We start from the raw sequence: 14820 nt of genomic DNA on the forward strand, positions 1-14820 counted from the left end.
TTTGTTTCTCCCCTGACCCCAGATACAGGGAAAAATGATAATATTAGTGTGGAAACAATGGTATAACCCACTTCCATCCTGTAGCCCTTGACCCTTTGTACCATAATTAACTAAATAAGATTATTAAAAAATAATTTAAAAAAAAATGAAAAAGAAAATATCAGGCCAATCAGGAGAGAGTAGTTGAAAAAAAAATCACCATGTTTAGGCCTAGCACAGTAGCCCAGTGGCTAAAGTCCTTGCCTTGCACGTGTCAGGATCCCATACGGGTGCCAGTTCTAATCTAGCTCCCTGCTTGTGGTCTGGGAAAGCAGTCAAGGACAGCCCAAAGCCTTGGGACTCTGCATTCGCATGGAAGATCTGGAAGAAGCACCTTGCTCCTGGCTTCGGATCGACTCAGCTCTGGCTATTGTGGCTGCTTAGGGAGTGAACCAATGGAGGGAAGATCTTCCTCTCTGTCTCTCCTCCTCTCTGTATATCTGACTTTCAATAAAAATAAATAAATCTTAAAAAAATTCACCATGTTCAAGGTAGACTCCAGAACACTAGAATACTAGGCTTTCCAATTTCTGTTGCTTCACAAAAGGCACCTTAGTCCCCTCCACATTTCAGGCACTTTCTCTCTTCTCTTCATTCTCTAATACTCCAAGTTTTTTTTTTTTTTTACTGCTCTTAGCCTTTGCACTTGCTGTTCGCTCCACTGGGAATGCTCTTTGATCAGCACATGTCAAACTTCTTACCCTTTGGATCTCAGCTTTAATAAAACCTCTGGGAAGAAGTTGTCTGTCACACATCCCCGTGTTTTTTCCAGCAGACTGTTAGCAACAGAAAGGTAGGGCCTAGCTTATTATGTTCTATTCCAACTACCCAAAGAAGAGCCAGAGGTAATCAGTATCACTCAACAAAAAGTGTTCAATAACAAATGACATTATTTAGAACAGTAGTTAAATGGTATGTTACCCAGTATACTTCATGCACTAGTCATGGTTTGTAAATCATTAGAAGTTGATAGTACATACTGCAGGCCTACTCCTCCTAGGTCTACTTTAGGCAGTAAACAAATAACAAGAAACAGACAAAATTTTTCATGATTATCCTTGGAGTTAGAAATAGTATTCATATTTTCAACATGAAAGAAAAGACACAGAGAGGTTGAGTAATTTGCTTCCCATGCAGTGGGTAGTAAAGCTGGGCTTTGCTCTAGCTGTCTGCACTTAACCATGGACATCTACAAGGGCTCCCCGCAAGGCTTGACTTTAGAAACACCTGAGAAAATGCTTAGCCACACTGTGTGATTTGAAATTAAATTCCTCTTCTTTTAAAAGTGGCATACTCCTTAAAGAAGTGAAACACGCAGTGTAATTGGCCATCTCACTTAGTTGCCAGAAAGAACTCTAGAAAGGCAAGAACTCTATAAAGCAGGATGAATCCATGTAAAGGACAGACTCACTCTGTTTGTATCAATGGGTCAAGTGAATGGGAGATCACCTTTGACACGCATGAGCGCTAGTCTTTGTAGACAAGTTACTACACGGCTGACAACAATTTCCACATCAGCCAAATAAGTTAGTTATGCCCACTATTCCCGTGATGGTTAACAGAAATAAGTTCCTCAACATAAAAAGCTGAGCATCACGTCCCTTGCTCAGGAGCGTGTTCTTCAGATAACTCTTCCAGCCAGCTCGGTGAGATCTTCATTCACAAGACCTTGCTCTGTCTTCTCAACCACTCTAGTACGCTGGCACTATTGTATCCCCACTTCTTGTACAAAGAAATGTGCAGCTGAGAGGTCAACAAACCTGTCTGCATTACTTATGAGAGCCATTAACTAGAGATGTTGGTGCTTGAACTCTGCCTGATGTTTGCATTCTAGCAAAACAACTCCCTCCTTAGGATCATCTTTCTGCAAAAGGCTCAGAATTATCCACTTAGAAAAGCTACTATTCCTCAGCCAATGTTACCTTCAACTATGAGCATTTTCTCTTTTTTGCAGGTGAAGAAACAAGTGCTGAGCAATTTGGTAGTTTGGTTCAAGGTCACATAGTCCTTAAGTGACAGAGACTTGATTTTAACCCAGGTCCAGCTGATGACAGCCGCTTCCTGGAGGATTTCTCTATTTTCACCAAGGATCTTTTCTTTCTTGGCTAATAAGCATCTAATTGTATTTTAACGAGGAACCCTAATTTCTGTAAAATATTTACCAGCTCTGCTACATAAAGTGTAGCATGAAGCTTGCAATAACTCCTGCAATCTCTGCAGGGCTTATAAACCTGAGGGTCATATGAGAGAATAGCTAACACAGTTGAGAAAGACAGAAGTACTGGAATCCCTAAACCCTCACCAATGACATGAAGTTCTCAGTCCTGGAGTGGCAAGGAGTAAGGCTTGGGAAGAACATTCAACATCTTTCTGTTGGAAAGATGGAAATAAGGCAACTCAACAGTCATGTGCATTTTTAACTTTCACAGGCTAAACCATGAAGACTCAGTCCAAGATGCAGGGCTTCCTGACCAAAGTCCTAAGCACAGTGACATGACACAGTGGTCCATGACTGCTCTCCCTGGTGCCACCCAGACTACGGCTCTTCATCTGGAGTAGTGGGAACGAGGAAGAGTCAAGGTTTCTGCAGATTTTATAAACTCTGAAAATTATTTATATGCATAAAAAGAAAAGACAACACATACAACTACAAAGACAAATATATGTGGGATACCCACCCAACAACCATCCATCCATCCATCCACTCACTTAACAATGTTTTCCATGAATCTAAACACCAATGCATTTAATTATCACAATCACAATGATTGTAGTGTCAACATTATACTATGTACTACTGCACTGTATTTTTCCACATTTTGCAACCAGAAAAACTGAACTTTAGAAAACGTGAATGTCCAACAACAGTAGATTCAGGATTTGAACTCAGGCAATCTGAGTTTGCAGGTTTCATTTTTGAGTCCTTGACTATTTCCACCCAACATTTGTTGAGCCAATGAATAAATCATAAAGACTTGAACCTTACATGTTATTTACCACTGAACAAGGCAGGGTCAGAATCACCAAGAGCTGTGCTCACAGATCAGTGCTGTGCCTTATCAGCTAACCAGTCTGTAAAACCGGTAAAGTGAGGTTCACAATTTTAGCTTTGAGAGGACAAGGAGAAGGTACCACACGTCCTAAAGCTGCCAAATTGAGCAATCAATTTTCACTATAGTATTTTAGGACACTGAAAAATTACAAATGTCTGTCAATAATAGGTTAGTTTACTCATGCACAGAAATACAAGAGTTAAAATGAGTTTGGGGGAATTGGCACTGTGGCATAGTGGGTAAAGTAGCATGCTGTGCTGCTATCCTACATAGACACCCATTCCTGTCCCAGCTACTCCACTTCCGATCCAGCTCCCTGTTAATAGCTAGGGAAAAGCAGAGGAAAATGGTTCAAATGCTAGTATTTTAAACATTTTATTATTTTTAAACATTTTAATTTATATTACTTGAAAGTCAAAGGTGGGGAGAGAGAGAGAGAAATTTTCTACCTGGTTCACTCCCCAAATGAGTGTAGTGATCAAGGCCTAGAAATCACCCTACATGGAAAAGAGGTCCAAATACAATTATCTACAAATTTCTTACACTCCAAAAACACATCTGAAGCAAACATGATGAAATTTTGACAGGCTACCTTAAAACTGAATGGTGATATTAAAGGTTTTAACTTAAATATATATGTTTTTAAGAGAGATGTATGCTACTCATTTTAAAGGTAGAATTACAGGAAGAGAAAGAGATCTTCTGTCTACTGGTTCACTCCCCACATGGCCACAACAGCAGAGGCTGGACCAGAGCAAAGCCAGGAGTCTGGAACTCCATCTCAGCCACCCATCTAGGTAGTAGGGGCTATTGTTCCGTCCGCTGATTCACTCTCCAAGTGGCCGCAACTGCCGGAGCTGAGCTGATCCAAAGCCAGAAGCTTGAAACACTTAGGCATCTTCTGCTGCCTTCCCAGGTATATTTTCAGGGAGCTGGATCAGAAATGAAGCAGCTGGGACTCTAACCAGCACTCAAAATGGGACACTAAAATCACACTCACCCATCTATATTATTTTTTTTTTTAGATTTTTGCATGTTGTCATAGCCCTATAATATTTTAATTTTCTTAAACACTGTACATATGTCAAGTACAAGGCCTAGCACATAATACTTGTTTAATAACTAGTAGCCATTAGTCAAGTTAAGATAATGAGATTTTGGGGAAAAAGGAAAAAGACCCAACAAAATGCTATCCAAATTCAAAATTCAGGACTCAAAAGGAGACATTAGGCAGAATTGGGGTTATTTAATTTGCCACATTTACTAGCATCTTTCCTAACAAAAGTTTATTTCATAGATGTCAGGAGACCTGTGATGGACATCTGTCCACAATACACCTGCACTAACAGGTGGATGCTAGCAATCTTCATTTTTTTCATGAGACCTTTAGGTTTGCCTTCTCCACACCCTGTAAATCATATGGTCTTGCTTGTGAAGTTTAGAGCTATAGAGCTTATTTCTCATTTGAATCATTTAAACTTTTCCACAACCACTGACTGGGACATCAAAAATACAATGCTCAGAATAAACATAAGTAGGGGATGAGCAAGGAGGTGATTTTATGCTGCAGCTCCACCAAGAAAAGACAGAACGGGAAAAATAAACACTTGGAAAGGCAGGAGGCCACTCTGTGCTTGACATTTTCCAGGTTGCGTAATCAAGGTTTAGAAATGGTTTTCCAAGGTCCTGCTGACCTTCATCTTAATCTTGTTGATTTTAAACGGTGTGACTCTTTTTGAAATTTATTTATGTTGGGTCTTGGGTTTAAAATTCAGATGGTTTTTCTCCTGGATATGTTAGCATCTCGGCTTTCCACCATATAATCCCAGTCTTGAGTTACTGGAAGAAGTGCAAGGTGAATGTTCACAGAGAAAGAATGAGAGAATAAATTTCTCTCTCTCTCTCTTCTTATCCCTCTGTCTGCCTTTTTTTAAAAAAAAATCTACCTTAGGCCTGCTTGTCCCTGGAGGAGTAGCCTCAGAATCACTTCCTCCAGGAAGCTCTTCTGGCTCTTCCCCCTTCCCTTCGGACTGATTAAATGCCCTGCACCCTTCCCCTGCGAGCGGAAAGGCCTCCATAGAGCTTCATTTTCTAACTGTCTCCCTAGCGGGACAATGTATGATCCTGGAAAATGTATATTATGAAAAAACCTAGGCATGGACATAAATTCCATTTTTCTTTTCTTTCCTTTTTAAAAATATTTATTTTTCCTGGAAAGGCAGATTTGCACAGAGAAGAGAGAAAGATCTTCCATCCGCTGATTCACTCTCCAAGTGGCCGCAACTGCCGTAGCTGAGCCCATCCAAAGCCGGGAACCAGGAGCTTCTTCCTGGTCTTCCATGTAAGTGCAGGGTCTCAAGGCTTCAGACTGTCCTTGACTGCTTTTCCAGGCCACAGGCAGGGAGCTGGATGGGAAGTAGGGCAGCCAGGACACAAACCTGCTCCCATATTGTATCTCAGTGGATGCAAGGTGAGGATTTAGCTACTAGGCTACTGTGCTGGGCCCATAAATCCCTTTTTTTTTCATGAATCTTTTGAAGTGTTCTCCTATATTTTTTGAGGACAGGAAAATCTTTGGATTTGGGGTTATAAACACTTTGGCACAGTACCTGGAACATTGTAAGTATGCGATAATTGTTTTAGGTTCCAGTGAATGAACAATTGAAAGAATGAGTTAGGAACTCCAATCCTTGTTAACAACGTAGGATCAAGTCCAGGTAAACCGACTTCATTTCCCTGTGATTAGGGTTTTTTGTTGAGAGAATTCTTCCATATTCCTTCAAATTTTGTTTTTCTATGGTACAATTGTGGCTCTCTCTTCCTTTAACATTCTTTACCCAGTAATACTGCTTTTTTCCCTATGCCACAGATTGGCAAACATTTCCTATAAAAGGCCAGATGGTAAATATTTTCAGTTTTGTGGGCAATGCAATCTTAGGATCAACTGCTCCTCTCTAAGTGAGTCATGATTACTGCACTCTGTCATTCTGGTGGGAAAGCAGTTGAGGACAATATAAATGAAGGAGTGTGGCTATGTGATGATTGAAGTTAACAGAAGCAGGAGAGAGGCCAGATTACACCTGTGGGCCCTCCACTCTTCCTGATCTATGTAATTCAGAGGATTATGGCGTGGGCAGGCAGAGCGTATGCAGAGTATGTGAGAGTACGTCCAAGAGTTCATAGAAAATGACATTAATAGATACAGTTTTCTGGGGGCCCAATGCAACAGTGTAGTGACTGGCCTTGAATGTGCCAGAATCCCAAATGGGCACCAGTTCTAATCCCACCAGCCCCGCTTCCCATCCAGCTCCCTGCTTGTGACCTGGGAAAGCAGTCAAGGACGGTGCAAAGCTTTAGGACCCTGCACCCACGTAGGAGACCCGGAAGAAGCTCCTGGCTTTGGGTTGGCTCAGCTCCAGCCGTTGTGGACACTTGGGGAGTGAACCATTGGATGGAAGATCTTTCTGTCTATCTCTCCTCCTCTCTGTTTATCTGCCTTTCCAATAAAAATCAATAAATTTTTAAAAAGAAAAAAAGAGGGGCCCAGCGCAGAGCCACAGTGGTTAAGGTCCTCGCCTTGCACGCCCGGGATCCCATATGGGCGTCGGTTCTATCCCAGCAGCCCCGCTTCCCTTCCAGCTCCCTGCCTGTGGCCCGGGAAAAAGCTTTGGGACCCTGCACCCGCGTGGGAGACCCGGAAGAGGCTCCTGGCTTCGGATTGGCATAGTATCAGCCCGTTGCGCTCACTTGGGGAGTGAATCATCGGATGGAAGATCTTTCTCTCTGTCTCTCCTCTCTGTATATCCGCCTTTTCAATAAAAAAATAATAAAAATAAATCTTTAAAAAAAAAAAGAAAAAAAGATACAGTTTATTGGGCATTGTATGGTGGTTTAACAGACTAATCGTCCAGTTGCTGGAGCTGGCATCCCATATGGGCACTGGTTCGTGTTCTCACTGCCCTACTTCCTGATTCAGCTGTCTGCTTATGGTCTGGAAAAGAAGCAGAGAATGCCCAAGGCTTTGGGCTCCTGCATTCATGTGGGATATCTGAAAGAACCTGGCTTTTGGCTTTGGACCAGGCTTGGTCTTGCCGTTTTAGTCATTTGTGGAATGAGCCAGCAGGTGGAAAGTCTTGCTCTCTGTCTCTCCTTCTCTTTAAATCTGCCTTTCCAATACAAGTAAATAAACCTTTTTAAAAAGAGTTTATTTTGATGTATTTTTGGTGCACTCCATGCATACTAGGGGTCTTTGAAAAGGTCATGGAAAATGCATATTATGAAAAACTATTCATGGACTTCAAAATTTTCCTATTCACAAACGCTCTTCAGTAACATTTTCCATGAACTAAAAATATTTATATTTTATTGTCAGGTAGGAGAGTGAATGCACTCCCATCTGTTGATTCAATCCCCAAAGGCCCACAATGCCCAGACCTCGGCCAATCCAAAACCAGGAGCTGAGAGCTTCATCCAGGTCCCTCATGTGCATGCAGGGACCCCAGTACTCGGGTCATCTTCCGCTGCTTTCCCAGCCTGTTAACAGGAAGCTGGATTGGAACTGGAGCAGTCAGGACTTCAACCAGTGTGCACATGGGATGTCGGTGTCGCAGGCTGTGGCTTTACCTGCTATACCACAGTGCTATTACGCCAGCCCCTCAATGAATTTATGAAAGGCTCTCAGATGTACATAGGTGACTGTGGCGAAATACGAAGCTCACATGTTAACAGCTGGTAGATTATTGGAGTCTTAGATAGACAGAGATAACCCCAGAGACTTTAGGGACAAGGTGATGGTGGCTTCCCAGATTTCATGCACAGGCTTAACTAAGAGAAGTCGAGGAGCACCTGTTTAGTCTACAGCCTCAGATACCAGCCAGGAAGAAGTGTTTGGCCACAGAGGTTAAGACACCACCTGGGATCTGATCCCATATCAGCGTTCCTGGGTTTAAATCCTGGCTCTGCTCCCCATTCCAGCTACCTGATAAGGAATATCCTGGGATACAGCAGGAGATTGCTCAAGAACTTGGATCCTTTCTGCCTGTAAGAGAGCTGGATTGAGTTCCTGGCTCCTGGCTTAAGGCTGATCCAGCTCCAGCTATAAGGCACATTTGCAGCATGAACTAAGTAGAAAGGTGAAAGAACTCTTGTCTTTCTCCCCCCCAGCCCCGACCACCACTTTCAAATAAGTACATTTTTCTTTTAAGGATATGAATCTGCTGAAGGGAACATGATCCAAATACCCAAAGTCCACCCCGTACACACACTACTATAGAAAATCCTGCCATTCTCTAATAATCTCATTCTCACACATAAAGATAGGTTCATTTCCAGGGAACCAGTCTCACTTAGAAAAACAATAGTTGTTGCCCTTATCAAGTACCATTTATCAAGTAGCTTCTCTGAATTCCATGTTTTGTCCTTTACACATCAAAGAGCTAATGTTGATTGAGCATCTGCCTGTGCTGGACCAAGAACCGTTAGTTAAATACACTATTTCATGAACTTTTTACCCTATCCCACATTGTAGCTACTGCCCATTTCAACCAAGAGGAAATCGTGCTAAAAGAAGGGAAGTACTCTGCTCAAGGTCAAATGTGCTGAACTTGAGCCTGCAGGCTCTGTATATTCCACACTGTACACCACCCTCAGTGCCATCTGCCTGTCTCAGGGTCTTTGGGTCCCTTCACTATCCCAGATTCTGTTCAAGCTGCTTCCTCGTGGAGGCAATGACTCCACTCAGCTTTTGGAAGATACTGGACGAAGAGGAAAACCCAATCTCAGATGGAGAGCTTTGTCAGAACACATCACATTGAGATTAAAACAAACAAACAAAAAAAACCCGGGTGTTGATCTTTTTTTTAACAACATTCTTCCATCGTTCCCATCTCAGTCGTTTGTTAAATCTCATTAACAGCTATAATGCAAGCTATCCAGGCAAGATACAAACAGGACAGGTGGATGACTGATGAATCAGCTTTTTTCAGACTTTGGCTGAAATTGAAGGTGAATGTTTATGCCTGCTACTTGAACCCTCTCCAGTGTTGCCACAGCTTGCTTTTTATTTACTCACATCACTTACTACAGGAATGCTTTATAGCTAGTATTTTAATAATTCATAGTTTGTTGGCAAATGAAGCCATTTGCCTCTCCAATATCTAGAAGTGGAGGAAGTGTTTAATTCCAAAGAAATTATGCTTTCCTGGCTTTGCTAGCCAGACCAGAATGCCACTGCCAAATACCTTATGAATAGGTGTGAGATCTTATTTCACTCAGAGTATAGGAATACACTAAACTCCTCCAGGGCACGGCCACACCACAGCATTCATGTAATGGATCGCTCCTGCACCGCCCTTTCTTCTCTCCAGAATAATGGAGCTTTGGATTTCCTCACAAACAACACTACTCAAATCAGGAGCAAGAAAAATGACACTTTAAAAAAAATCAATAGGGTGTTTATAATGTGGATTTACTAAAATATATAACTTGTCAGTGTGTTTCCAATTCTCATGCCTGAAGCTGTGCAGTCCACCAGAGCACTCATCCCCATGGTTCAGAATTCACAGTTGTGGGAGAGCAACGAACCACCAATCCTTAGCTCAAATGACTGTGGCATAAATCCTCACAATGATGCTGTGCATTAACCTTCATGTTTACTTCGAAAAACAATCTTGTAATTTAAAAAGTGCTAAGGATGGGCGTGGCTTAGGGGTTAAGATGTTGATTAAGATACCACGCTACATGCTGGAGTACCTGGCTTTGACACCTGCCTCTAGCTTCTGATAACAACCTCTTACTCATGCAGACTCCAGAAGCAGTACTGACAGTTTAAGTAACCAGGTTCCTGTCACTCATATGGGTGCCTGGGATTGCAGTTCCAGCTCTCAGTTTTGGCCCAAAAAGCTGAATCTTGTTTTTTGTGGCACTGGGAGAGTGAGCCAGTGAGCCACTCTCTCATCCTCTCTCTGTCTAATCTGCCTGTTACCTGCTGCCTCTCAGATTAATAAATAATAATAATAATAATAAGCAGGGCTGGATTTGTGATTCCAACGATGTAGTGGCCATCACTGGCTGTGTTCAACTAAGTATTGTAGTCTTCCTCACTGTTGGGCAGATATGTGGTCCAGCAGGCCACAACTTTGATTCCAGCTTTAGAAACAGGTCCCTTTGCTTAAACCAACCAGGATAATCCAATGCTTCTCAACTTTCTATTCATGATCACTCCCTTAAGAAGCCTTTTTAGACATTTTATTTTGATTATTGGCCAGCTCCCTTCCCAAGGTGTAATGCCACAGATAAGCTGTATGGGTGTTTACGTACTCTATGTATACTGGCGGCTTACAAAAAAAAGGAATAAATTTTTGTGCCACCTTTCCCCAAAGATCTGTCCTTTGGGAGCCACCACTGCCATTGGTACTGCATGAATTGCAATGTTATTCCCTATGCTAAACAGTGCATGGTATTAGGGTGGCCACAGAGCCTAAACTGAACTCTCAAAGTACCAACTGGGAATTTTTCTTGTGAATGGGCGGGGAGGGGGAGGAGCTAGTACTAGAAATTTTATTTGTTTCTTGATAGGTTCATCCATGTATCTAAGGCATGAAACTATTGCAATTGTCTGCTTAAGGAGGAAAGAAGCAACGTGAGACTAAAGCCAATGGAGCCAGAGTTGAAGGAACCAGAAGAGCATCAGCACTGATCAAGTCATCCCCAAGGTCCTCTCTAACGCTGCACTTTTCAGTTGTGTCCAAAGTCACTTCTTGTTAGCCTGCAGGGGAGTGTGACTTGGGGTTCAAGAGAAATACTAGCTGTCAAAACGGATAACAACCATTGACTGCCTCCTAAGCTATAGGCTCTGTGCTAAACATCTTAAATGTCAATGAACCTAATTTCAACCTTGGTGATTGTTATAGCCCATGTTAAAAATGGATCTGTGGGGCCTGGTGGCATGACCTAGCAGCTAAAGTTCTTGCCTTGAATGCATAGGGATCCCATATGGGCGCCAGTTCTAATCCCAGTGGCTCTGCTTCCCATCCAGGTCCCTGCTTATGGCCTGGGAAAGCAGTCGAGGACGGCCCAAAGCTTTGGGACCCTGCACCCGCGTGGAAGACCTGGAAGAGGTTCCTGGTTCCCGGCTTCATTGTGGTCACTTGGGGAGTGAATCATAGCATGGAAGATCTTCCTCTCTGTCTCTCCTCCTCTCGATATATCTGACTTTGTAATAAAAATAAATATATCTTAAAAAAATGGATCTGTGATTATTTTGAAATTTATTATATATGAGTGAACCGATACCTTTTCATTTGAGTGTTGTTTCTGGCCCTTGCCTATATGGTCATGGAACCATGGTCTTTTTACTAAAAAAGATAGATAGATAGATACATAGATAGATACATAGATACATAGACAGACAGACAAAGAAGGGAGGGAGGGAAGAAAAGGAGGGAGCAAAAAAAGGGAAGAAGTAAATAAGAATTTGAACTTAGAAAAAAAATACTACTTTTCCCGTTGTAAATTCTTTTGAGTCAAGGACTATACGAGATCCTATAAAACATTTCCCCCAAAACTGTTCCTTAGATGTTTCATATATTTTGCAGAAATATGCTTGAAATTAATGGTGAATCATTTATATTTGCTATACTAGTTGTTTAATGCAGTCATTGGATTCCAAAATGACGTCTTTCATATTCTCATGAAATGAAAGGAAATAAGAATTTACAAAGTAGTGAGACTGGAGCCTAGTAAGATCTACTTTCCTTTGGTCATTCATTGACTGAGGTTGGAACCACTGCCTGGCCTCTTTTACCAGGATCCCAAGACATTAATCACTTTGCTTTATTGCCTTTCCATTCTACACAAGTTAAATCACTACTTTCCTGCTCAATATTTTAAAGACATTAAGAAAATGATTCCAGAAGCTGACAGAGTGGCACAGTGAGTTAAGCTGCAGTTTGCAATGCCAGCAGTCTACACTGAAGTGCTGGTTTGAGTCCCGGTTGTGCTTCCAATGCAGCTTCATGTTCATGTGACTCCAAGTGGAGGCGAAAATGGCTCAAGCACTTGGGCCTCTGTCACCCATGCAGGAGACCAAGACCAAATTCCCAGTTCCTGCTTTCAGACTGGCCCTGCCCTGGCTATTGTGGTCATTGAGAGAGTGAATCAGTGAATGGAAATTTTTTTTTCCTCTCTCCCTATGTCTTCCCCTTTCCCTGCCTTTCAACCAAACAAACAAATAAATAATAAATAAACAATTTTTAAAATATATATATATTCTGAGATTGAGAATACTATGGTTCTCCTAAGGCTAAAAACATCTTTTACAATTTTATTTCTCCAAAGAAATTGAGACTCTTAAACTCAGTGGTCACTTTTCTTCCCCCTAGGAGTCAATGCAAACAGACCATGGACTTCCCCTGGAGAGAGAAGGGGGAAAAGACTAAAAGACAGACCCTCCCTTGGCCTTGGGCAGCTGTGTCAGGTGGCCAGATGGGCTGTGTCCACAGCTGCCTGTACTCTCCAACCCTCATGTGCTGCCCATGGGTTCTCAAACGTGGCTTTTGGATTCAGTTTGGAAACACACGAGATTGCCAGACATGTTACACAAAGCAGGGGCTGTCAAAGCACAGTTCTCAAGGCTGTTCACATGTCAATCAGCTTGACAGGTACAGATTCTTCAGATTTCCTTAGTGTAACCTTAGTGCCCGGTACATGGAAACCTGGCTTGTCAAAGCCAGCTGCTTTATGACATGCAACCAAGCCATTCCATACCACTGGAAAGAAGATGCAGGACTGGGTCCAACATGGTAGCCTAATGGCTAAATCCTGTCCTTGCATCTGCAAGGATCCCAAATGGGAGCTAGTTCTAATCCCTGCTGCTCCACTTGCCATCCAGCTCCCTGCTTGTGGCCTGGAAAGTAACAGAGGACAGTCCAAAGATATGGGACCCTGTACCACCATGGGAGACCCAGAAGAAGCTCCTGGTTCCTGGCTTCAGATCAGCTCAACTCCAGCCTTTGCAACCACTTGGGGAGTGAACCAGTGACCAGACGATCTTTCTCTCTGTCTTTTCCTCCTCTCTGCAAATCTGACTTTCCAATAAAAAGTAAATAAATAAATAAATCTCTTAAAAAAAAAACAAAAGAAAATGCAGGACTAGATTATGTTCCCATAGTAAAGGTCAGGCATAATCTTCCTAGTTCAACAAAGCAGATTTTTTTTTTAAGCCTCAAAAATATTAACAACCAAAGCTTAGGACTTAGCAACCCATAAATTACAGTTGAAAAACAAAAGAAAACAAAAACAAGGCAAAGCTGCAGTCCCAGACAAGGAAGAACAGCCTTCCAGTTGAACAAAAGTTGCTGCAGATTTCACCTGCACTCGGGGACTCAGCAGGGAAACAGAGGTGACGGTGTTGTGTGCGGGGGAATCCATCCCCATGTCAGCCTTCCAGCACGCAGCAGGGCCACCCTTCCCTTCCCCAGCTTGTCACCCTTCCCGCAGAGCAGTCACAGTCTGCTGTTCTTTCCAAAAGCCAGTAGACGCAGAATCAGCTTTTCCTGGCTCTGTCTTGCAAGTGGAGGCTGCCTGACGGAAAACTGAAAGAAAATGAAATACCCACTAAGGCCTCCCCACCACATCTCACTGGGACAGTCAACCGAGGTGAACCCTGGTTTCTGAAATGGCCACCCTCATATTGTCTCCCATCCCTGGGGGAAAACTAAACTAAAAAAAAAAAAGACAGTGGTCATGTGAAAGTCGAAAGTCACTTTCCATAAAGCTGCAGGCTGTTGAGCTATGCGCCCAGAGAGGACCGTGGCTCTTGACGCCCGCTGATGCTGGCTGGTACTGGCTCACCAGTGCCCCTTTCTCAGGCCCCATATGCACAAGCTAAGTCAGGCAACAGTTAATCCGAGATGGTCTGCATCTGATCCAAGGGCTACGCAGCCCGCTAGGAGTTTTGAAAAAGCGAGGTAGGGTGAAGGGGAGAGACAAAGAATAAAAATCATACAGGTGGAACCAGCTATCCTGTAAGGACCGAAGCTCGCCTCGGCTCACCTGGTACACGTCCCGCAGCCCGCACCACGTCCGCAGCACCTGGTGGCAAGCCCGCAGCCTCTCCGTGTACCATCTCCGCAGCGTGGACACCGTCAAGTTCCACACGAAGCGGCTACCGCTGAACAGCAAGTCTTCCACCCCGCACATGAATACTGAAGCCATAGCCTCCTGCTTCCCTTGGATCCCGGGGGAGCGGGGTCTCCGGCGTTCAAAGCTGCAGTCCACAGCTGCAGTCCCGGCCCGTGCGGTCCCACTACCCAGGGCTCCCGGGCGCCGAACGTCTGCTGGCAGTCTAGGGTTGAGTCAGACACCGAACTCGTCGGTCACCGTGAGTCCTGAGCAGGCTCCGGCTGCATGCCCCGGGATTGGGCGCCCGTCAGCCAACGGCTGCGGCTGGCACACAGAAGCCCAGTGTCCACCCCGCCCGCAGCGAGCAGAGCCAGCTGCGCTAAGCTCCGCCAGGCAAACCCTCGGTGCTCCTGGGGCTCGGGAAGCCCTGGCCGGCGAGGACTCCCCCTGGCGCTCCCCGAAGGCGCGGGGCAGGAAGGGACGCGGAGCAACACTTCGCAGGCAAAGCGAGATGCATTTCACTGCGCTAGGCTTGCACGTCCTGCACACACACACACACACACACACACACACACACACACACACACACACTCCCTCAGCCGGCTTG

At 43.8% G+C, this 14820-nt stretch overlaps 1 protein-coding gene across 1 annotated transcript in view; it reads right to left on the reverse strand.

The window, feature by feature from the left end:
* FRMD4B (FERM domain containing 4B) overlaps positions 1-14332 on the reverse strand; it is a 182927-nt gene extending 168595 nt beyond the window's left edge. Inside the window, exon 1 of the mRNA XM_040994799.1 lies at positions 14145-14332. Within this exon, the coding sequence (XP_040850733.1) occupies positions 14145-14306 (162 nt within the window). The 5' untranslated portion in view covers positions 14307-14332. The remainder of the gene's footprint in view (positions 1-14144) is intronic.
* Between the last annotated feature and the right edge of the window lie 488 nt (positions 14333-14820).

The sequence above is a fragment of the Ochotona curzoniae genome, unplaced genomic scaffold (genome assembly GCF_017591425.1).
Source record: "Ochotona curzoniae isolate NIBS_2020 unplaced genomic scaffold, NIBS_Ocur_1.0 contig_908, whole genome shotgun sequence".
NCBI lineage: Eukaryota > Metazoa > Chordata > Mammalia > Lagomorpha > Ochotonidae > Ochotona > Ochotona curzoniae.